This window comes from Budorcas taxicolor, chromosome 15, assembly GCF_023091745.1.
Source record: "Budorcas taxicolor isolate Tak-1 chromosome 15, Takin1.1, whole genome shotgun sequence".
Lineage (NCBI taxonomy): Eukaryota > Metazoa > Chordata > Mammalia > Artiodactyla > Bovidae > Budorcas > Budorcas taxicolor.
The window spans coordinates 23,688,964-23,710,678 of NC_068924.1; the positions used below are offsets into that span (position 1 = coordinate 23,688,964).

General features: G+C 53.2%; 1 protein-coding gene across 1 annotated transcript; it reads right to left on the reverse strand.

The window, feature by feature from the left end:
* Positions 1 to 7,235: 7,235 nt before the first annotated feature.
* On the reverse strand, positions 7,236 to 17,403 carry TMPRSS5 (transmembrane serine protease 5). The gene is given in 11 exon segments (XM_052653025.1): positions 7,236 to 7,514; positions 7,786 to 7,855; positions 7,857 to 7,898; positions 7,900 to 7,924; positions 8,322 to 8,420; positions 10,242 to 10,420; positions 13,955 to 14,068; positions 14,415 to 14,553; positions 15,900 to 16,019; positions 16,516 to 16,616; positions 17,279 to 17,403. Coding segments are annotated over 11 exon segments (1,293 nt in total).
* Positions 17,404 to 21,715: the final 4,312 nt, after the last annotated feature.

The window sequence follows — 21,715 nt, forward strand, 5'->3', positions numbered from 1 at the left end:
AATCAGATCTTCCTCTTCAGGGTTAGGGGGTTTATCCAGCCGAGGCTTCCCCAGGCTCCTCACATTTCTCCCCTTCCCGCTTCTCCTCTCAAGTCCCCCCAGGTTTCCCACAGAACACACATACACATAGAGACACAAATACACAGACACCCAGACAAAAATACACCCAGACACACCCAGATGCACACAGACACATTCATAGATGCACACGTGCACACACTCAGAGAAAGAAACAGAGGCACACAGACCTCCAGACATACCGCCTCCCAGGGGCCACCCCCAGTCACTCAGACTCTCCTCTCTCTGCTCCCTCCCAATGCCAGAGTGGCCCATTAAAAGCGACTTGCTTCAAAAAGTGACCCATCTTTTGATGGCCCCAGGAAAGGACAGTGTCATCAAGACACTCTTGTATAGCCATGGACATGCATGCAAAGGCCTTCCCTGGTGGCTGAGACGGTAAAGAATCCGCTTGCCAGGCAGGAGACCCAGGTTCACTCCCTGGATTGGGAAGATCCCTGGGGAAGGGGATGGCTACCCTCTCCAGTATTCTTGCCCAGAGAATATATATCGCATGGACAGAGGAGCCTGGTGGGCTACAGTCCATGGGGTCACAAAGAGTCAGACACGACTCACACACACACACACACACACACACTCACACACACACACACAGGTGAGAGTGGACCCTGTCCACAGCCACTTTCAGCTGAATGTTCTGGATCCCAGGGCCAGGCCAGGCGAGGCCGTGAGGAAAGTCCATTCCCAGACACAAGGTGTGACAGACGAGCCCAGCCCTCTCTTTCAGGGTCCCCACTTGCAGAGGCCCGTCAGGTCCAGCACATGCACCCGGACTGAGAGACTCAAGGATGCAAGCTGTCTGCCCTGGGTTCCTGCAGGGGGAAGGCTGCAGAGTAGGCGGAGGGGACTCTCTGGCTCCTGCTGGTTGGAGAGTTGGTCCAAGGAGGCCCCTCCCCGCCTCACCTTCATCTTCACCCCAGGGTGCTGGCAGAAAGCCTGACAAGGCTCTGGCTGTCTCTGAGTGCCAGCCTAACCCCCACCCGCTCCCGCCTCGGATCCCCTGTACAAATAGAGGGCTACTGCCAAGCGGTGGGAACAGTAAATCTTCCGCATTCTTTTATTCATGCCCTCACCTCTGCAGACAGCGTGGAGGAAAAACAAACCCCGCCAAATCCCCGCAGGCTCCCGCAGTCTGGCAGTCTCTTCTCTGCTCCTCCCCAGGCCCCTCTGGGAGCCACAGGCCAGGAGCAGAGAGCCACCATCTCGGATGGGGGTGTCAGCCCCCTCTCTTGACAGCCAGCTCCTGTCACAGGCAGAGCTCTGGCCCAAGCTCTGAGGACCAGACATCAGGGAGACCAAGGGAAACCCAGCCATCAGCATCCCTGGCTTCTGGGAGTGGTCCTGCTTCTGCCTCACCTTTCCCTCCACCCCCAGATTGCAGGGCTTCTTGGCCTGGAGGGGCCAGGCTATTTATTCCAAACACTAAGCCGGATGAGGTGTGGCTGCCCTGGGTGCCAGCTGAGAGACCACTGAGAGAAAGGAGGGGCAGTCAATTGAGCTATAGACCCCACAGAAGGAGGGACTCTCTGGCCGATAGCCTCTGGGCCAGCGCAGCATCGGCTGATGTGACCATCTTTGTAAAAGAGTCCAGATCTCAAGAATTCCAAGGAGCCTTCTCCTCCCGGGCTTCTTTTAAGCTCAAACAGACCAAAGAGGGATGGGAGGAGGCTGAAGGCCACTAGATCTTGCCATTTATACAGAGAAGAGGTGATGGACTTGGCGTGACTGTCCTGCTTTGCCCAGAAACTGCAGATTTCTGGAGACACAGAGTGTTACAACTGGGACAGTCCTGGGCAATCTGGGAAGATGGGGTCCCCTAACTGAGGGGCCGTGGAAAAGACTCTGCCCTCGGTGTGCCTGGCACACGGCACTGGAGAGAGGATCGCTCGGACCCAGGCTTCCTGGTCATAGTTCTGCAAGCCGAGAACTTTCTTCACTACTGAGCCACATGGAGGAGGAAAGGCTGGAGAGCAGGTCATCCTGTGGGCAGCTCAGGAGATGCCAAGGAAAAGCAGGCAGAAGGAAAGTGTCCACAGTCTTCAGGGCAGGGAGGAAATTCCCTCACTGTCTCTAGGGAGCTGGCACCATGGAACCCCACCCAGAGCCTGGCGTGTCGGGGAGTAAGCTGGGGAGCCCCTGAGAAAACACGCCCTTGAGCCCTTCACCAGGGCACATGGGACAAGGGGAAAGATGGCTTTAAAATCTTCCGCCTGGGGCCTCAGCCTCCCAGGGACCCAGGGGGCAGTCGGAGCACAGCCCTGGCATGAGCCTAAGAAGCCAGAGCAAGCTTGTTCCTTTAGATCTGTCCCAGGCAGAGGGCCCTTCTCCATGGGGGTCCCAAGTGGACGCTGTGGACAGATAGATGTCTCCAGAGGACGCTGTGGACAGATAGATGTCTCCAGAGGCAACAGAGGTTTGTGTTATAGCCAGCCTGACAAGGCAGATCCCACGGAGACCCCCTTGCCCAGACCCCTTATTTGACAGATGGGAGACCAAACCCTAGGGAGGCTGAGTCATGAGCTCAGGACAGCACATTCTCAAGGGGTTAGAGATGAAGACAGGACTGTCTGCCATCAGATGCCAGAGCTTCCTCAGAAGAGAAGGTGCTCAGAAGATAAGCCTAGTCCTGTGGAAGCCCTGGCCTTCCAAGCACATTAGTGGGAGATGGCCCCTTCTGGAGTCACAACTCCTCTCTCCATTCTGTTCAAGTCCCCAGCGTGGTCCATCCCAGTACCAACCCCAGGAGAAGACCCTCAGCAGATTTCCCTACACTGCTCAGCCCTGGGGCTTCCAGGGCACTGGAAACCTACCATGGTTCCACGTCTCCGTTTCCTGGCCTTGGAAGGTGTAAGAAACGCCAGCCTCACCTCTCAGTAGGAAGCGGCTCCCCACCTACTATAAGGAGCCTTCCTAGGGGTGGAGGTATTTAAGACACAGCTTAAAGGGCCATCAACCACACTGGGCTCCAGTGAGTTTAGCAGGAAGCAGGGCCCTGGGGGGACGCAAACCCAAAGACACATTCTGGTGTGTCTAAGGAGGGAGGTGGAGAGGGATCCAGACCCAGGATGCCGAGGGAGGTGAAAGAGTGGGAGCAGGTGTGGGTGGGTTCTCTTTTGAGCAGCCAGGAGGGGCCTAAGTGTATGGTCAGGAGAAGGCAGAGGAGGGAGACAAGAGGAAACAAGGAAGAGACTCGGGAAAAGCATCTCCTGACAGCCGATACACCAGCTTTTAGCATTTATAACACTTCCAGTTTCCTCCTATTGTGGGTGAACCCAACAAGTCCAACTGTAAAATGCAGGAGACAGCCTGAGAAATGTTCCCAAGGAATGACAGGGCTGCCCCCTTGTTCACGGCAAGTCTTCCTAGGAGAAGCAGGACTCTACAGAAAGTCTAACAAGAAGAGAGCCTGCACCCTGCAGTACCCTCCAGACCCCCAAAGCACAGAGAAGGAGTAGACAAGAGCAGAGCTCTGCCCTGGCAGCTAGGAGCCCCCCTTCCTGGGAAGCCTCAGGAAGCTGCAAGCTCTCCCCAGGCAGTTGGAAAGCTGAATCCCTGGGGAGAGAGACAGGTTTCCTGCACACAGAACTGCCCTGACTTAGTCAACAACAGGCTTTTGGAGCTCCCTTAGCAATTACTGCCACTCAGCTTCATGGCTGGCCACTAATAATTTATTGCAAATGTCTCATTGCTCCAATAAGGCAGCCACTTCTCTACCTCTGAATTCCCTGCAGAGCGTAACACAGCTGGGCACCCCAGCTGGTCCTCATTAAAACCCTTCCAGTCCTGAATCTTCCCACCCTCCCTCACTCCCATCTCCAGCCCTGCTCTCTAGCAGCCGGCCCAGGACATTCACTTCTCATTTTTAAGGGCTGGACTGCCAGGTGCCAGTGCTGGAAGGACAGATGAGAGCCTCTGAGTCCATAGATCTGACTGGTAGCCTGGTGAAATCTGACTGGTAGCCTGGTGAAATCTACCAGGGCCATCTATAGGCAAAGAGGGAATTGCTATTAGCAAATTTTCTAACCAGCATTCTCTTTATTGTCCTCCTGTGGAAGATACTCATTTGTAACATTTTGAATCAGATCATGCAGAACTGACTGTAAGAACATTGCTCAGGAAGGGACTCTAGCAGGAGCCACTCAGCTTCCCTGGTTTTGATTTCCTCGCGTATAAAACGTAGAGATAGCTATGCATTACTATGGACAGGTGACTAAACCAGCCCTCTTTTCTACACTTCTGTGCAATATTGGACCATCTCGTTCATCTGTGTGCAAAACAGTGAAATGGATTTGGCATAAAAGGACTCAAGGTTCCCATCCTGGCTTTGGCCCTTATTAGCTGGTTGGTACTGGGAAGTCACTTAAATCTTTCTGAACTAATATTCTCACCTGTGAAACGGGCAAAATAATATCTTCACCACATAGATGGTATGAGATTTAAATGAGATACCACATGAGCAGGATTGCTAAACTGTAAAGTAGTATTCAAATGTTACTGATTATTAACAGATCATAATGATTATGGTAAATAAAAACCTTCTAAATAAGCAAATATAGGGGACGACAGAAACACAAAAAAGACCGTTGCTGATGGATTTGCTGGTAACTCTTGCCTGCCCAGGGAGATAAGCTGCCCTGGAATTGCCTCTTGAAGTGGCCACTTAGAGCAGAGGAGTAAATGCTGATCTCAGGATGGGGGCTGGAGGTTCGGGCTCTCAGAACACAGGGTGAGGCTACCTTCCACCTGCTGGGGCCCCTCCCACGTTGCTTCTGCAATTTGGCAACAGACTCCCAGCAACCACCTCCCCAGGTGATAATACCACAGTAAATTGTGGCCCTTACTTTCTAAGCACTTCCTGCAAAGGAAGCAGACCCTCCAGAAATGAATCTTCATTTGTACTACCCCTCAAAAAATGCTAACAAACTCATGAAAAAAAGCTGTGTTATTGCTAAATGCTAATTGCATTTCCTTGGGTAAGCGCCATAAAAAATTCATTGCAGTTTTTAGAAACAAGATGCCAACTGCATTTTAATTGCTAGAGGAGAGAGTCAGGCAGAAGCTTAACCAGGAAAATGTTAACTGGGCAGAAACTCAGAAAGACATCCCCCTAAGCCAGAAAACCCAGTCCTGAAACAAGAGCTAAAGAGAGATAGGTCTTGTGGGCCACCAGACCCTCCCTGAGGGAGCCACTGACTCAGTGGCGCTCAGACATGCAGGATCAGAGCACTTGGATATCTGTAACATTGTTTGTTGCCAATCATGACATGTAGATTGAACAAATATAGTCGCTCAGTCATGTCCAACTCTTTGTGACCCCATGGACTGTAGCCCTCCAGGCTCCTCTGTTCATGGAATTTTCCAGGCAAGAATACTGGAGTGGATTGCCATTCTCTTCTCCAGGGGATCTTCCCAACCCAAGGACCGAACCTGGGTCTCCTGCATTGGAGCCAGATTCTTTACCTTCGAAGCTACTAGGGAAGTCCTACCAAATGTAAAGAAGTACATAAATAAGCACTAGAGAGATGAGCTCCAGAGCTTTAAGAAACATGCATGGGAGGAAATTATTCTACTACCACCTTCCCGTGGGCGTGTGAGAGAGAGAAGGGGGAATGGGAGGAGGAGACGGAGACCGTACTTCGCTTTAATACGAAGTATTAAACTGGTCCTGGACCAGTTTACAGAACTGTCATTTTAAAACCTCCCCACTCTTCCAATGCCGAGCGGAGTATTCTGACAGTGGTCTCCTGCTTAGCGCAGCAGAGCCAGCCAGAGCCAAGTGAGAGCAGGAAGCAGGTGAGATCTACAGGGAGTTGGGAGGATCCTGGCTCCGTGGGCTGAACCTGGGCTGACCCAGTCTTGACCCCATTTGCCCAGGAGCTTCCCAGTCTGGGTCTCTGGGGAGGCATTTCCCCAGCCTGAGAGCGTGAAGAAGGCAGGCCCAGGGCAGGCTTGGGCGTCCTCCCAAAGATGCGCACAGGACCGCAGAGGGGATGGTGTAGACGGGCAGGCTCCTCGCTGCCACTGACAGCCTCTTCCTCTCCAGCTGCTCCCCCTGCCCCAGCCCTCTGCTACCCCATCTTCCCAGCCCAGTCCCAGCTTCTCTCCCATCCTTGAGGCGCTCCACTGAGATAGAGAGACTGGAAATCAGGGCCCACGGAGACAGGCACAGTGGCCTGGAGGCTGGCCGGTGGGTGGTGACTGTCTCCTGTGCACAGAAAAGAGATCCATCCATGCCTTCTGCATCTGGGGCTGCTTCTCCTCCATCTAGTGGACCTGCCAGAGAGCCCAGGAAACATGCTGGTGTGTAGTGAGAGGGAAAAAACTAATCAATAGGAGTGGGGAAGGGAGTCCTGGGCTGAAAGAGAAAGGAGCTGATCCACAGCGTGGCTCCTCCCTCCATGAGCCAAGCAACTAGCATTTTAACAGACCACTTATTTTATATATATAGCTGTGTGTATATGTCCAAAAGAATCTTAAAAAGAGTGAATATATATGTCTGTATAACAGATTCACTTTGTTGGACACTGAAAACCAACACACTTCTGTAAATAACTATATTCCAAGAACAATTTTTTTAAACATCACTTAACCACTCAGCCCCTTCATTTCCACTTCTATCAAACAGGACTAGCATATCCATTTCTCTAGGGTTTTTGTAAGGTTTGAATGAGAAGATGGATACATAGGCGTCCTATAAACTCTACAAAGTGTATTATCCACCACCTGCCCTGAGCCCAACTTTGCAGAAAGATGCACGCCCTGCATTTGTAAAGGACTTTATGCAAATCACATGCTCTTGTTCTCTCACTTGCCTCTCCCACTGTAAGGATGAAGTGGAGAGGCTGGCTCAGGACCACACAGAATGAATTAGTTGCTGAAACCAGACTGCTAGATGCTGAGCTCTCTCCCTAGTACAGGGAGGGCAGGCGGGACCAGGGAAGAGTGATGGTCATAAATAAATGCATCGTAACACTTGGGTCACACACTCCAAGCCTGGAGCTGGGCAGGCCTTACTTCATGTAATCTTCACATATCACAGCATATAAGATAGACTGGATGGTTATAACCAGGACACTGAATTTTACCAAGCTTAGGAACCTGGGCTACAAACTCGGGTCGATTCTTCCCGAGTGAATGCTTAAACCGATAGAATGGATTCAGCTGTCATAAGCATCACTTCCTCCTTGCAGTCTGAAACCTTCCCCCGCCCCCAGCAGAGGGTCACGGTTTTGAGGGTTGGGTCTTTCACAAACCAGTCTTCTCCACTTGTCCCCACTCACCTGCGCCGCCGCGTCCTGAATCCAGTCCAGGAACTTGGGAACCTTGGCGTAGACTCCGGGGTGGCTGGGTTCTGCGCAGCCATGTCCCCAGCTGACCACCCCCACCAGGCGCCACATGCCCTCATCCAGGCACACCAGGGGACCCCCACTGTCCCCCTGAGGGATCCAGCCACCAGACACAGAGAAGCGGGCAGTTAAGTCCCTCCTGGTGGAGGGGCACCAGCATGCTCCCCGCCCCCACCCCAGGCTGGGTGCTCACCTTGCACTCCAAGCCATCCTGCTTCCAGGATGAATCCGGTCTCGCCTCACCCCTCCTTGATCCTCACTGCGCTGCCCACTTGCCTGGGCTCCTCCTCTGCTACCAGAGAAGACATCGGCCAGGCACCCAGCCCGAAGCCCCCGCCCCGCACCAGGCCCTCGGCCACACCTAGCAGGCATCCGCCCTCCCATCGAGGTAGCCAGCACACAGCATGCGGGGCGTCAGGGCCCCACTGTACACAAGAGCTGTTGCAGAGCTGGGTGCTGAGAAGAGGGACCAGAGTCCTGGAGCAGATCGGAGCTGCGGGCTGCAGGGAGGGAGATGGGAGATGGGAGGGTCACAGATGGAGGCGGGGGAGGCGGAGGCGCTAGAGGGCGTTAGGGACCCCAGGGACATGGAAGCCCAGGACTCTGGCCAGGAGGGTCCATCAGACTTGGAGGGAGGGGTATGCATCACACATACACCCTGATGCTGAGGCCCTGGAGAAGAAAGGGCCTGGTTTCGGAGGAAATACCAGTTTGTTCTCCCGGAAGGACCCTGGGGCCCCCCGTCTGACCGAGGGTGATGCCAGAGGAGAAGGGGACTCGTGGTGCCCTGTGGCCAGGGAGGAGGAGGCCGCGGTGCCTCACTTCTGGGGACAGATGCCTCGCCTCCCAACCCCCACCCCCCATCCTGTGCACCCAGGGCCCTGGGAGCTGACTCACTGTGGCTGGGGTCAGTGTGGCCCCAGCCAGACACCCAGCACTCCGAGCCCCTCGGAAAATCCCGCTCTTTGGCCGGCAGGCACACGGCGCCCACGGTGTGTGCGGAGAGGCAGTGGTCCTGGGCCCCACTCAGGCTCCGCCCCTCTGCCCCCGAGCCTGGGCGCAAGGACCAAGGCCGGCCAGTCCTCCTCGCCCCTTTCTTCAAACAGTCCTAGTTCCAGCTTCCTGCGTGGCTGTGCGGGCCAGGCTCTGTACTACCTGAGGGTCACCATTCACGCAGAGGACAGTGTGGAAACTGCTGTGTACCTGGCGTCCTAGGCTGGGCGGGGTACACGTGATACCGCCCACCTGGGACCAATGAGAGATGGAAACTCATGCTGGGCTCTTGTACCTAACCTCTCCTAATGAGGACCCTGTTTGGATTTTCCCCAGGGTGTCTAGAGCCTCTTGGGATATGGTTCCAAACCTATGGGACCCGTTCTATGGGTGAGCCCGAACCTGATTTGACAGAGCGTATAGACCTGCCATTAGATAAACACCACTTCACTGGGAGAAAGTATTTCCTCTTCGTTTCTCTTTCAGCCCCTCTGCAATGAGGAGAGAGAGACTGTCTGGGCCGCTCTGTGCCTCTCTGGACTTCCATCCTCCCCTTCTAAGCACAGAGAGAGCAGCCTGAGTCAGTAGTTCTGCAGAGCACAGTGCCAAGCTGGGACTTGAGCACCGTTTTGCTTCCAGTCTATACATTTTTGTGGTTGTTATATTCACTCTAAGTCATAAGGTCTCCAGTCTGGTGGAAACCTCAAATTTCCCTTTAAGTATATTTAAGTCAATTTAGAAGCATTAGCTGTTGAACAACAGTGCAGAGAGCACTCGCGTATGGTAGACTCTAAACAGTATAGAGCAACATGTGTTGCTGGGGATTCCCCAACAGGAACCAATGGAAGGGAGGAGTGCTGAGTGTGTATGAGTGTGTGTGTGTGTGTGTGTGTGTGTGTGTGTGCGTGTGGTGTGAGAGTAAGCATGCACAGGAGTAGGTGTACCTGTGTACCTATGTGAGCCTTGCATGAGTGTGTGAGGGCATGCACAGGTGTGCGTGCGTGCCTGGTGCATGCATGCAGAAGAGAGAGCTGGCCTTCGAGGGCAGACACTGTGGAGGAGGCGCCCTGCCCGGGACCTGTTTGCCTCCTGAACTGGGAGAGAGTCACTTCCCTCATCTGGACACACCTGCCTCAGCTCCCCGTCAGGCTTGTCATGAGGATGGGGAGGTGAAAGGGTTGTTACAAGGATGGGGGGTTGGGAGAAAGGATATTTGGTAAAGTAAGTCTTATTAACCATAACATAGTGCTACTTATTAACTGTTATCCTATTAAAGTGCTGTGTGCTAAGTCGCTTCAGTCGTGTCTGACTCTGCAACCCTACGGACTGTAGCCTGCCAGGCTCCTCTGTCCATGGGATTCTCCAGGCAGGAATACTGGAGTGGGTAGCCATTCCCTCCTCCCACGGATCTTCCTGACCCAGGGATCAAACCTGTGTCTCTCACATCTCCTGCACTGGCAGGCGGGTTCTTTACTACTAGGGCCACGTAAGAAGCCCAGTAACTATATAGTTAACTGTCATCCATCCTAACCCAGCTGGAACCTGGCACCAGCCTGGGAACTGGGTGGAGCAGCCTGCTGGAGATGGAGTCACTGGGAAGCTCTTCTGGGGACCTCGAGGCAAATTCCACCTGCCACCCAGCTATGATAAGGGCCAGATCCTTTGTCCCCAAAAGAGCACGTGGAAGAGTTGGTGTAACCCAAGGTCCCTGTGATGCCAGAGTCCATGACAGTCCCCAAATGAAGTGACCATTGTGAGGTTCACAGCACAGGGGGTCTTAGGAACCCTCGTGGCTCCCACCCTCCACCCTCACCGCAGCCTCACCTGAGAAGTGTAGTAGGGTGTGGAGCTGCAGGAGGGCCATGTCATAGTCGTGGTTCTGGGTGCTGTACAGAGGTTGGGTGATGATCTGCTCCACCACAGCCCCCTGGTGTGGCCTGACCGTTCTGTGGCTGACCAGCCCTGCATGGACCCGCCAGCTGGACAGGCAGGACAGCCTGAAACTGCACATGGAGGCCGTGCTGAGCCCGGGGGAAGGAGAGGCAAAGATGCTGACATGGGTGAGGTGGCAGGTGGAAGAAGCCACCAGAGAGGCTGTTAGTGGGGCCCCATCACCGGGCTGCAAGTTCCCAAGACCCAAGCCTTTTCAAATCTGCCCCAGCATTTGGTAAGACACTGGGCATGCAGTAGGTGCTTAATAAATGCTCAGGCCCTGATGGATTGAGAAGTGAGACGCCATGGTCATCGGCCACTACTGCCTCCCTCCAGCATAACGCCCTCCAGGTTTTGCAACAAATAAGGAAGTGATCACTAATCTAGAGCCAGACATCCTGGAATGTGAAGTCAAGTGAGCCTTAGAAAGCATCACTATGAACAAAGCTAGTGGAGGTGATGGAATTCCAGTTGAGCTGTTTCAAATCCTGAAAGATGATGCTGTGAAAGTGCTGCACTCAATATGCCAGCAAGTTTGGAAAACTCAGCAGTGGCCACAGGACTGGAAAAGGTCAGTTTTCATTCGAATTCCAAAGAAAGGCAATGCCAAAGAATGCTCAAACTACCGCACAATTGCACTCATCTCACAGGCTAGTAAAGTAATGCTCAAAATTCTCCAAGCCAGGCTTCAGCAATACGTGAACCACGAACTTCCTGATGTTCCAGCTGGTTTTAGAAAAGGCACAGGAACCAGAGATCAAATTGCCAACATCTGCTGGATCATGGAAAAAGCAAGAGAGTTCCAGAAAAACATCTATTTCTGCTTTATTGACTATGCCAAAGCCTTTGACTGTGTGGATCACAATAAACTGTGGAAAATTCTGAAAGAAATGGGAATACCAGACCACCTAACCTGCCTCTTGAGAAATCTGTATGCAGGTCAGGAAGCAACAGTTAGAACTGGACATGGAACAACAGACTGGTTCCAAATAGGAAAAGGAGTACGTCGAGGCTGTATATTGTCACCCTGCTTATTTAACTTCTATGCAGAGTACATCATGAGAAATGCGGGGCTGGAAGAAACACAAGCTGGAATCAAGATTGCTGGGAGAAATATCAATAACCTCAGATATGCAGATGACACCACCCTTATGGCAGAAAGTGAAGAGGAGCTAAAAAGCCTCTTGATGAACGTGAAAGAGGAGAGTGAAAAAGTTGGCTTAAAGCTCAACATTCAGAAAACTAAGATCATGGCATCCGGTTCCATCACTTCATGGGAAATAGATGGGGAAACAGTGGAAACAGTGTCAGACTTTATTTTGGGGGGCTCCAAAATCACTGCAGATGGTGACTGCAGCCATGAAATTAAAAGACGCTTACTCCTTGGAAGAAAAGTTATAACCAACCTAGATAGTATATTCAAAAGCAGAGACATTACTATGCCGACTAAGGTCCATCTAGTCAAGGCTATGGTTTTTCCAGTAGTCATGTATGGATGTGAGAATTGGACTGTGAAGAAGGCTGAGCACCGAAGAATTTATGATTTTGAACTGTGGTGTTGGAGTCCCTTGGACTGCAAGGAGATCCAACCAGTCCATTCTGAAGGAGATCAACCCTGGGATTTCTTTGGAAGGAATGATGCTAAAGCTGAAACTGTAGTACTTTGGCCACCTGATGCGAAGAGTTGACTCATTGGAAAAGACTCTGATGCTGGGAGGGATTGGGGGCAGGAGGAGAAGGGGACGACAGAGGATGAGATGGCTGGATGGCATCATTGACTCGATGGAAGTGAGTCTGAGTGAACTCCGGGAGATGGTGATGGACAGGGAGGCCTGGCGTGCTGCGATTCATGGGGTCGCAAAGAGTCGGACACGACTGAGCGACTGAACTGAACTGAAGATGACACGTGAAGATGGCTAGATGACTGGGAAGATGGGAGAAAGGAACTCCACACACTGTCTCCTACTTGGCCCCTAGTTCCTTGCCCTCCTTAGATTCTGGAAGCTGCTGCTTCCCCTTTGGTATGCTCTGTAAGAAGGGAGGGTGTGTCAGAGGCTAGGGCGGGGAGTAAGGCAAGGAGTTCACCTGCCCAGATCAGCAGCTGGTGGGGGACAGAACAGAGGCATCCATGGGGCGACGCTCTGTTTCAGCAAAGCTGTGTCTGCAGGAAGGGCCCAGTGGGTGGGTGGGCAAGACATCCCCCCAGAACCAGGCGAGCCTCCCACCGGGGCTCTTCCACCCCAGGGCCATGAGGGAGACCTCCTTCTCCCACCGCCTCCTTCCCAGACCCTGGAGGGGACTCACCAGAGCACTTGAGAGAGACGATCTGACCAGAAGTACAGCGGTCCCTGCAAACCAGAGGCAGCACCAGCAAGGAGCTGGACAGGGACCCAGCCCAGCCCAACGCCCCTTGGGGCCTGGAGGAGGGGGCATTGTTGGGGGACAGCAGACAGGGCCGCTCCGTGGCCACAGCTGTCTGCTTCCTGCACCCCTGCAAGCCTTCAGACCCCTCCTCATAGCAGGTCTCCCAGGAAGTAAGCATGCTCTGCCTGACCATTCAGGGGGTCATTGTGGGCAGAGCCCAGAATTACAAATGGAGCATTGATGGATGTAAAAATTCAGTTGTTCCCACTGAAGCCCCAGGTATGCTCAACGCAGATAGGTGAATGAGTGAATGGACATGGTCCTTCACCTCCTGTTCCAGCCCAAGCTGACTCCACTTAGTCCAAGCCCTCTGCCCAGCACTGTGTACTCACAGCCCACCCTCCTCTCCTCTCCTCTTTCTTAGCATAAACCTCCACTCCTTTTGGACCAAAGCTCTCTTCTCTTTGCTCATCTCTTGCCCCCAGCATCCAACACCTGGATCCTCAGTTGCTACTGGTTTCCCAAACCCACAGCCCTCCGGCTCTCCTGGCCGAGTCTGTCCACGGCTGTTTCCCTTTGCCTGTTCAGATTACCTAAGGCAGGAGCGCTGCGTTCCCCTGACGGAGCATCAGGGGGCAGGAGCTGGGTCAGAGGGGCTAAGGTTAGACGGGAACAGTGGCTGCAGAGGTGAGAAGGCTTCAGAGCAGGGTTGAGAGGACTGCTGGAAAGCTTGAGGACGCCCACCCCCAGGATTGGGGGAAGGTCCGTTCCAGAACCCTCTCTTCTCTGCAGAGTCTCTGGGTTCCAAGCAGTCCACTATCTCTCTCCTGAGATACCAGAATCATCCAAATAAAGTGTGGCAAGGGTAAGGGGAACTAGTTTGGAGGCAAGAGCCTGATTTCAAGACATGGTTTGGCCGATTATCAGTTCTGTGACCTTACTCAAGGCCTTTTACCTCACTGAGTCTCAGTTTCCCCATCTGTGAAATGGGAATAAGAGTACCATTTCAAATCCTCTGACAATAACACCCAATCCTGCCATTTTTGTGAGGGGCAAATAAATTATGTATATGGGCAGAACTTGTATGAAATGAAATATTCCTCTCTGTCGTCCTATCTTACGCCTCTGGTGTCCTTACCACCAGGCTCCCAAGATAGGAAGATTTTTGTTGGGTTGTTCATGGAAGTGAGGAGCACCACTCAGTCCCACCCCCAAGCCCACCCCTTCCGGAGAAGCCCTACCTAGGCTGCCACACCTCCTCCAGGAAGCCTTCCAGTCTAGGAGAGAGCTACGCAAACTCCTTGGAACTGTTGAGCCTGATGTCAGACAGGTTCACTGCCTTGTGGTGAGTGAGTCTTGATAGGAAAGGGGAATAAAATGGGTGGAAATTGGCTTTAAATGGCAATACAAGAGACGGGGGGTTAGCATAACAGAATGTACAGGAGATACTGCACCAGGCTAGTGACTGAGCAAGACTGACAATGAATGACTTCTGCTGGGATTTATATTTTGTTGAAAAGCAAGGATGCCCAAAGGAGAGAAACAGGCTTGGGCACCATCATGCCCAGAGACCAGGAGACAACCAAAATGACCTCTTGTCATTTCCTGAGTACTCTGATGGTAGCAGGCAGGGTCTTCAAAGCCTCTCCCCGACCCACCCACCCTCCACCTTCCCCAGGCCCCAGGCCCGGCCCCAGTTACCTAAGATATCCGAGGCTCCTGCAGACCCGCGCCCCCAGGGCAGAGCTCCAGCTTTCGTAGCAGACCAGCAGCCAGTCTGGCCAGGCCCTCAGCTGTACGTCCAGCAAGAAGTCCTCAGAAGTGTTTATTCTGAAAGATACTGAGACCCCGGCATGAAAGCCACTTCCCATCTGCAGCGGGATGGAGGAGCTGGACCCCTCACCATGGGCCCTGAAGAGACCTTCATGATCGCCTGGGTCACCCAAATGTCGGGCTCCCTGTCCCCCGGGAGCCAGCCAATGCTGAGAACAAAAGAACCCCTCTCTGTGCTGCCCTTCAGGTTTGTGTTTAACCAAACACTTTCACACGTGCTCCATCACCAAGGGTCACAGCCGCCCAATGGCGTGAGAATGCCCATCCTCCCCATTCTGCAGCAGGTAGTAAGGCACGAAGGTCAAGCAACCTGCCCTAGGTCACAGGATCTGCAAGTGATGGAGCCAGGTCATCCGATTTCTGGAGAAGGCAATGGCAACCCACTCCACTATCCTTGCCTGGGAAATCCCATGGACGGAGGAGCCTGATAGGCTACAGTCCATGGGGTCACTAAGAGTCAGACACGACTGAGCGACTTCACTTTCACTTTTCACTTTCATGCATTGGAGAAGGAAATGGCAACCCACTCCAGTGTTCTTGCCTGGAGAATCCCAGGGACGGGGGAGCCTGGTGGGCTGCCGTCTACGGGGTCACACAGAGTCGGACACGACTGAAGCGACTTAGCAGCAGCAGCAGCATCCAATTTCAAATCTTGTGACAGTACTGGTGATGGTGCCCACTTATTGAGCATCTGCTTTTTCCGGGCTCTGAGGTAAGCTCCTGTACTTCATGCTCTTATTATGCTTACAGCTTCGTGCAGTAAATATTTTTATCTCCACTTCATGGAGAAGGACATGGAACCTCAAAGAAGTAATGTATCCAGAGGCACACACAGCTAGCAAAGGCAGGCAAGCCTATCCTAAATAATTTCTGTAACTGTTTCTAACCCCAGCTTTGGCAGCACATATCTTCTGACCCTCCACCCTTACCTGGAGGGGAGGGGAGAAAATGGGGGGTTGCGGATGGGGAGATAGTATGGTATGAAGTTTCCAGCCCTCTACACCTTCTTTGCCACTGGGTCAAGACCCGAGTCCACCACGCACTGGCCTCCAGCACACACCTGGCTCCTCTTGCCCTGCATGGCAGGCTCCCTCTGTCCAGATGGCAAGTTGCCACCTCTCCTGGCAGCCTGGGTTTTTAGCCGTGCCCCCACTAGGGATCGAAACAGTCCCCAGGAAGTGCTGAAAGCCCTGAATCAGAGATCAGCTTCTGGAGGCTGGACCAGGGCCTCACCCTCACAGCACAGGAGATGCAGGTGGATGACAGCAAACTGGAAGGATCCCAGTGCTGTGCAGGGGCCCTGGGCCTGGGGGGTGGGGAGGGCAGTCTCCCCACCTTGGGGGTGTGGCTCACCTGTTCTGGGAATCGAGGGGAGTAAGGCTTCCTCACTGCTGGCCTCAGAGCAGTTCAAAGTCATCTCATCCTGCAGGGCTTCAGGAGTGGGCTGAGAGGCAGCTGGCCACAGATACAGCACTTCAGAAGACAAAGACAAGGAGAGGGTCACAGAAAAGAGGCTGGGAAAGGAAGGGATTCCCCCAGGAGGGGGCCCAGGCACAGAACAAGACACCTGCTGCAGAGGGAGGGAAGGCAGCCTCTGGGGACTTCTCACTACCACCCTGCTTTAGGCAGGTCCCTCCCAACACGCAGAGAGGCATCACACCCTCTGTCTCGTCTCTGTCTGTTTGTCTCTCTCTCACAATAGGAAAGATTTCCAGGTGAAGCTTGACCAGGGCCTCCCTGGATCACCTGCTCAAGCACATTTCTCACTATAGGATGAAAACATTCCTCTGCATAGAGCCCGAGGCCCTCTGGCTGGACCTGCATCCCGTCTCCACTTGCTGTCAGAGTAGATGGGAAAGGCAGTCATCCCACCTGCCCTAGACACCCACTCACTTTCTGTTCCTCTCTCCCAGCACCCCCAGAATCCGTTCTTGTCCCTCCCCTAGCCACTGAAGGTCCCAGTACTGACCTAGAAGCCAGGAGCCAAAGCCTGCACCAGCCAGCAGCAGCCCCAGGGCTCCCAGTACTGCCCAGCAGCGCTGCCCAACACACCAGCGCCTGCCCCAGAGACTGTGGGGAGGGCAGAGGAGTGTCTGAGGGTCCTGCCCCTGACCACCAGCCCACTGCACCCCAGACAGCCAGACAGCCACCAAGTGGTGGCAAGAGTTTGCCCCACTGCACCTTCCCACCTCCCCCTGACCCATTATCATGGGATGGGTCGGGGGGGTCAGAGCTCTGATCACAGGAGCCTCAGAGCCCACTCAAGCCCCCAAATGGGAAACAGAGAGAAAGCAGGTCTAGGACGGATAGTGAGAAAGCCTCTGGCCATCAGTCATTTAAGGCTGACCTAGGACGATCTGGGGAGAAGGAAGCTGGGGGATGTGGGAAGATCGTCCCTTCACTGCCCCACCCTGTCATTCCCTGGTGGCCCAGTCTGGCCTATTGGGTTGCTGCTGGGTCTCAGGCTCCCGTAGCGAGTCTCCTGGCTCTGCAGATTCTGGCCTCTCCTCTGCATCCTGAGCGTCTCTGGGGGCTTGGCCATCCAGCGTCGGGCTCTGCAGAAACAGCTCACCAAGAAGAAAATCTCCACCCAGCACAAGTCCTCACTCTGTAACTCCAGCCACACCCTCGCTGCCACTTGCAAGTCTTTTTCCACCCTGGGGACTCGGTGTGTGTCCCCATAGAGGCCCCCCGAGCCTCCCAGCTCTCCTGGAACCCCTTGCCATACTCACCTTACTCTCACCCACCCAGTAAGTGTCCCAGCAGACACCCGAGCCTTGACTGGGCTGACTCCGAAGCCTACACTTCTCACCGCCCCCTCACCAGCATGGAGGGCATCCACTGAGTCCCTCAACATCCCTCATCAGATCCTAAGATCCCACCTTCATCATTCCCTCCCATCTCAGAGGAAGAAGAGCCCCTCCCCAGTGAACAGTGCAGTCACTCACCCAGTAAATAGCATTTAGCCCAAGTGGACAGGCCACGACGGGGGTGCTGTAAGGAGTTCAAGATAAATGAATGTGGACCTCCACCACCACCAACCCAGAGAATCTGCGTGTGAGTCCTTGAAAGTAAGCTGTGTTCAGCGACAAAAGGGAAGTTCCATTCAGCTACCACTGGGAATCAAAAGGACAGCTTTCTTCTTATTGGGAACATCAAGAAAGGCTCCCTGGAAGAGGCAGCCTTTGAGACAGGCCCTCATAGATGAATAGGGTTTGAAATGACATATATGGGCATTGGGTGTTTCAGAAAAAGGGTACTGAGGAGGCAAAGAAATGGGAGTAAGAAAGCTTAGAGGAGGGTAGGTCAGACATTTGTCTGAAGTTCATGACCCATGAAGAAGAGTAATAGAGAGTAAGATCTTGGCAAAAACGTGATAACTTATCACCCCTCCAAATTTTAATTTTCTCATTTATGAAATAAGAGTGATAAATCCAGCTTCCTGCTGAGTAGCCTCCCCTCTCTAGCCTTGTCTCCATTCCTTCTCCAAGCCGGAGTGATCTTTCTAAAATGCAAACATGAGCAAGCTAACCTCATTGTCATAGCACCCAGTAGGTCTCTGTAGCCTTCAGGAGCACCCTGGCATGACTCGTAGCATCTTCTGTGATCTCACCCTCCTCAGCTCTCCATCCTCACCTGCCAGCACTAACTCCTCCACAGCAGGACTCGGGGTCATGTTAACACACATGCCCATCCTCACATCTTCACACACTCTCACTCCATGAAGGCACAGCGACTGCTCTCCCTTTCCACACACTGACCCCTAGGACCCTTCAAGCACCATCTTTTCAGGAAGCTTTCTTCAGCCCACAGAGCACCTATTGTGACCCTATATTATGCTCCTTTACTTGTCTTTCTTGCTCCCCTTTCTCTCTGGTCTAGGATCCCAGGGTCTGGCTCAAGTCCTAGCACAAAGTGGAAATTCGGTTAATGCACATTGACTAGAAGGAAGGAAAGAAAGAAGAAAGGAAGGCAGAGAAGAAAGAGGAAGGGAAGGAGGAAGGAAGAAACTAAACAGATTATGTGGCTGAAAGGGTTTTATAAAGTAAACCACAAATATTAAGTACAATAATATATTAATAGTGTGTTAGTTGCTCAGTGATGTCTGACTCTTGTGACACCGTGGACTGCAGCCCGTCAGGCTCCTCTGTCCATGGAATTCTCCAGAATACTGGAGTGGGTTGCCATTTCCTTCTCCAGGGGATCTTCCCGACCCAGGGATCGAACCCAGGTCTCCTGCATTGCAGGCAGATTCTTTACCGTCAGAGCCACCAGGGAAGCCCAGTGTATTAATTAGAAATATGTAAACGCTATGGGTCCTTTCTTCAATGAAATTATACTCCAGTCAAGTTGAAAGAGTCCCTAAAGTTGAAGATGCCCATCTCCCCTGCAGACCACCTTCCCATGTCAACAGACTTGGTCTGGAGAGAATTTCAGGGCATGCTCAGCCTTTGTTCCTGTCTCAGATCAAGGGAGCCTGGCTTGACATTCAGACTCTGAACAAACTGGCCTCACCGGAGACGCTACCCCAACTCAATACTCACCTGTCCAGGCTCCTGGGGTAGCCTGCAAAAATGGTCTTTAATGACACAGGTCCTCCTTTTGAGTTATAATGATTTACTAAGAGTCCCCTCTTCCCCCTGCCTCTAGCCTCTGAGTGGCGCGCTAGGCGGCGAGGCGAGGGCAGTCCTCCTCAGAGCCGCCGTTAGACTCGAGGCGACTTGCGGTTGAGCCCTGGGAAGAGGGAGCGGCTTCTGCGAAACCAGGCCGTCTGAGGCAACTTAGAGGCGGCTTCCAGTTCGGCTCCAAAGGCGCCCAGAGACCCCTGCCGCTGCTGGGCAGCCGGAGGCGTTTGCTAGGCCCGCCGTCAGGCTCCTGAGGCTGCTTTCTGCGCTCTTCGCGCGGGTGGCGCCCCGTGCCGCGCAGCTGGAGGCCTCTTGGGTACTGCCCATAGGCCCAGTGCTGGCGGGCGCACCCCGCGTCCTGTCCACTTTGCTGCCTCTACAGGTGTTTCCTTTACTGGCTGATGTGACTTGCATGCATTGGAGAAGGAAATGGCAACCCACTCCAGTGTTCTTGCCTGGAGGATCCCAGGGAAGGAGGAGCCTGGTGGGCCGCCGTCTATGGGGTTGCACAGAGTCGGACATTCATGCACTGGAGCAGGAAATGGCAACCCACTCCAGTGTTCCTGCCTAGAGAATCCCAGGGATGGGGGAAGCCTGATGGGCTGCCGTCTATGGGGTCGCACAGAGTCGGACACGACTGAAGCGACTTAGCAGCAGCAGCAGCAAGAGTCACCTATGGGCAAAGCACCTGGCTTCGCCATGTGGGGGATGAGAGAGGGAAATCGATGTCAGCCCCCAGAGAAAATGAAACCAGAAGGCTGGCCACACGGACCCCCCTCTAGGATCCAGCCTGTGCACCAGAGGCAAAAGGAAAAGAGGGTGGCAGAGGATGAGATGGTCGGATGGCATCACTGATTCAACAGACATGAAATTGGGCAAACTCTGGGAGATGGTGAGGGACAGGGAGGCCTGGCATGCTGCAGTCCATGGGGTTGCAAGAAATCAGACTCGACTTAGGCACTGAACAACAACAAAGAAGCCCAAGGGTGGAGTCAAGGGTGGGGTTGAAAGAGAGAGAGGCCAGAACAGGGTGTAGCCTTACCATGTGGGTCAGTGGCATTGATGAAAGCCTGGGGGTCTGCTAGGCAATGTCCTGGCTCTGTTCTTGGATCAGCATTGATTAAATAGCCTGACTAGCTTGGCTGGGGCTGAGGTCTCCCTACTTCACACATGGCTCCTCCCTTCATCACCCTACACACACACACACACACACACACACACACACTCATACACACACAAGAGAGACAATGAACTCTGCTCAGAAACCATGAATAGACCCCTTGTTGCAGGAAAGGGGGCCAAGGGCTAGGCTGGGCTGGGCAGCCCCGGCCCCTCCCATCTGCTAACTGGAAGCTTAGAAACAGAGAAAAAGGTTACAAGGAGGAGGGGAAGCCAGCTCCTGTTGCTTAGCAACCAGGTCTCTTGTGCCAAAAAGTGTGCCCCATGCATGCTGGCATAATACCCTCCCCCTTCCTGCTGACAGGGCTGTATTCAAGAGACTGACATCAGCATTTGTTGAAATGTTTCTGAGCCCTGCAGATGAGATCTTACCTCTGTGTGGGTTGGCTTTCCCAGCAGTCTGGGGCTGTCTCCGTGCTTCAGTTGGGATGATGACAAGGAACCTGTCACCTCTCTTCTCTGGGCTGCGCTTGTCACCCCAATGCCAGGGAAATGGGCCCTCTCTGCCTCACTGCCCTGGGAACCAGCTGCTAAAGGAGACTTCAGTGCCATGTTGCTTCAAAGCACGAGGATGGGCTAAACACACCTGGGAGCCACATCTGTTTAGCCAAGGAGGCAGAAGAGGTCCCAGGGAAGGGAAAGGCTAGTGTGGCTCCTCCTCCTCCTCCAGTGCCTCTCAAAGATTCCTCAGATGGGACAGTTAAGAAGATGGGTTTTACAGTCAGCCTTCATCCAACCCCACTTCTGCTCCTTCCCTTATCCAGCCTCGCCTGTAAAGTTATGATCATAGTACCTGCCTCATAGAGCTGATGCTGGAATTAAATGAGTTACTGGGTATCAAACTCTTAGCTATTGAAGATAAAACTTTTAACAGACTTCCTTGGTGGTACAGTGGATAAGAATCTGGTCTGCCAATGCAGGGGACATGGGTTCAGTCCCTGGACAGGGAAGATCCCACGTGCCACGGAATAACCAAGCCCACGCGCTGCAACTACTGAAGCCCTTGCAGCTAGAGCCCATGCTCCACAACCTGAGAAGCCTCCCCAAAACGGGAAGCCTGTGCACCACAGTCACTGCAACTAGAGAAAGCCCAGGAGCAGCAAGGGAGACCCAGCACAACCAAAATACATCAATACTGGATCTTTTAAATATATTTTTAAAATTCTTGTAACTTTATATCTCCTGTCTAACATAGACTCTGTGTAAATATTAGCTGCTATTACGGTATCATCATTCTCATCATCACACAGAAATCTCCACACACAATACAGTGAAGAGACAGAGGTCAGCTATGAGCCAGTCACAGAATCAGGAGGAGAACATGACCCTCCTGAGACGGCTCCTCCTGACGGCTGGAGCTGAGAA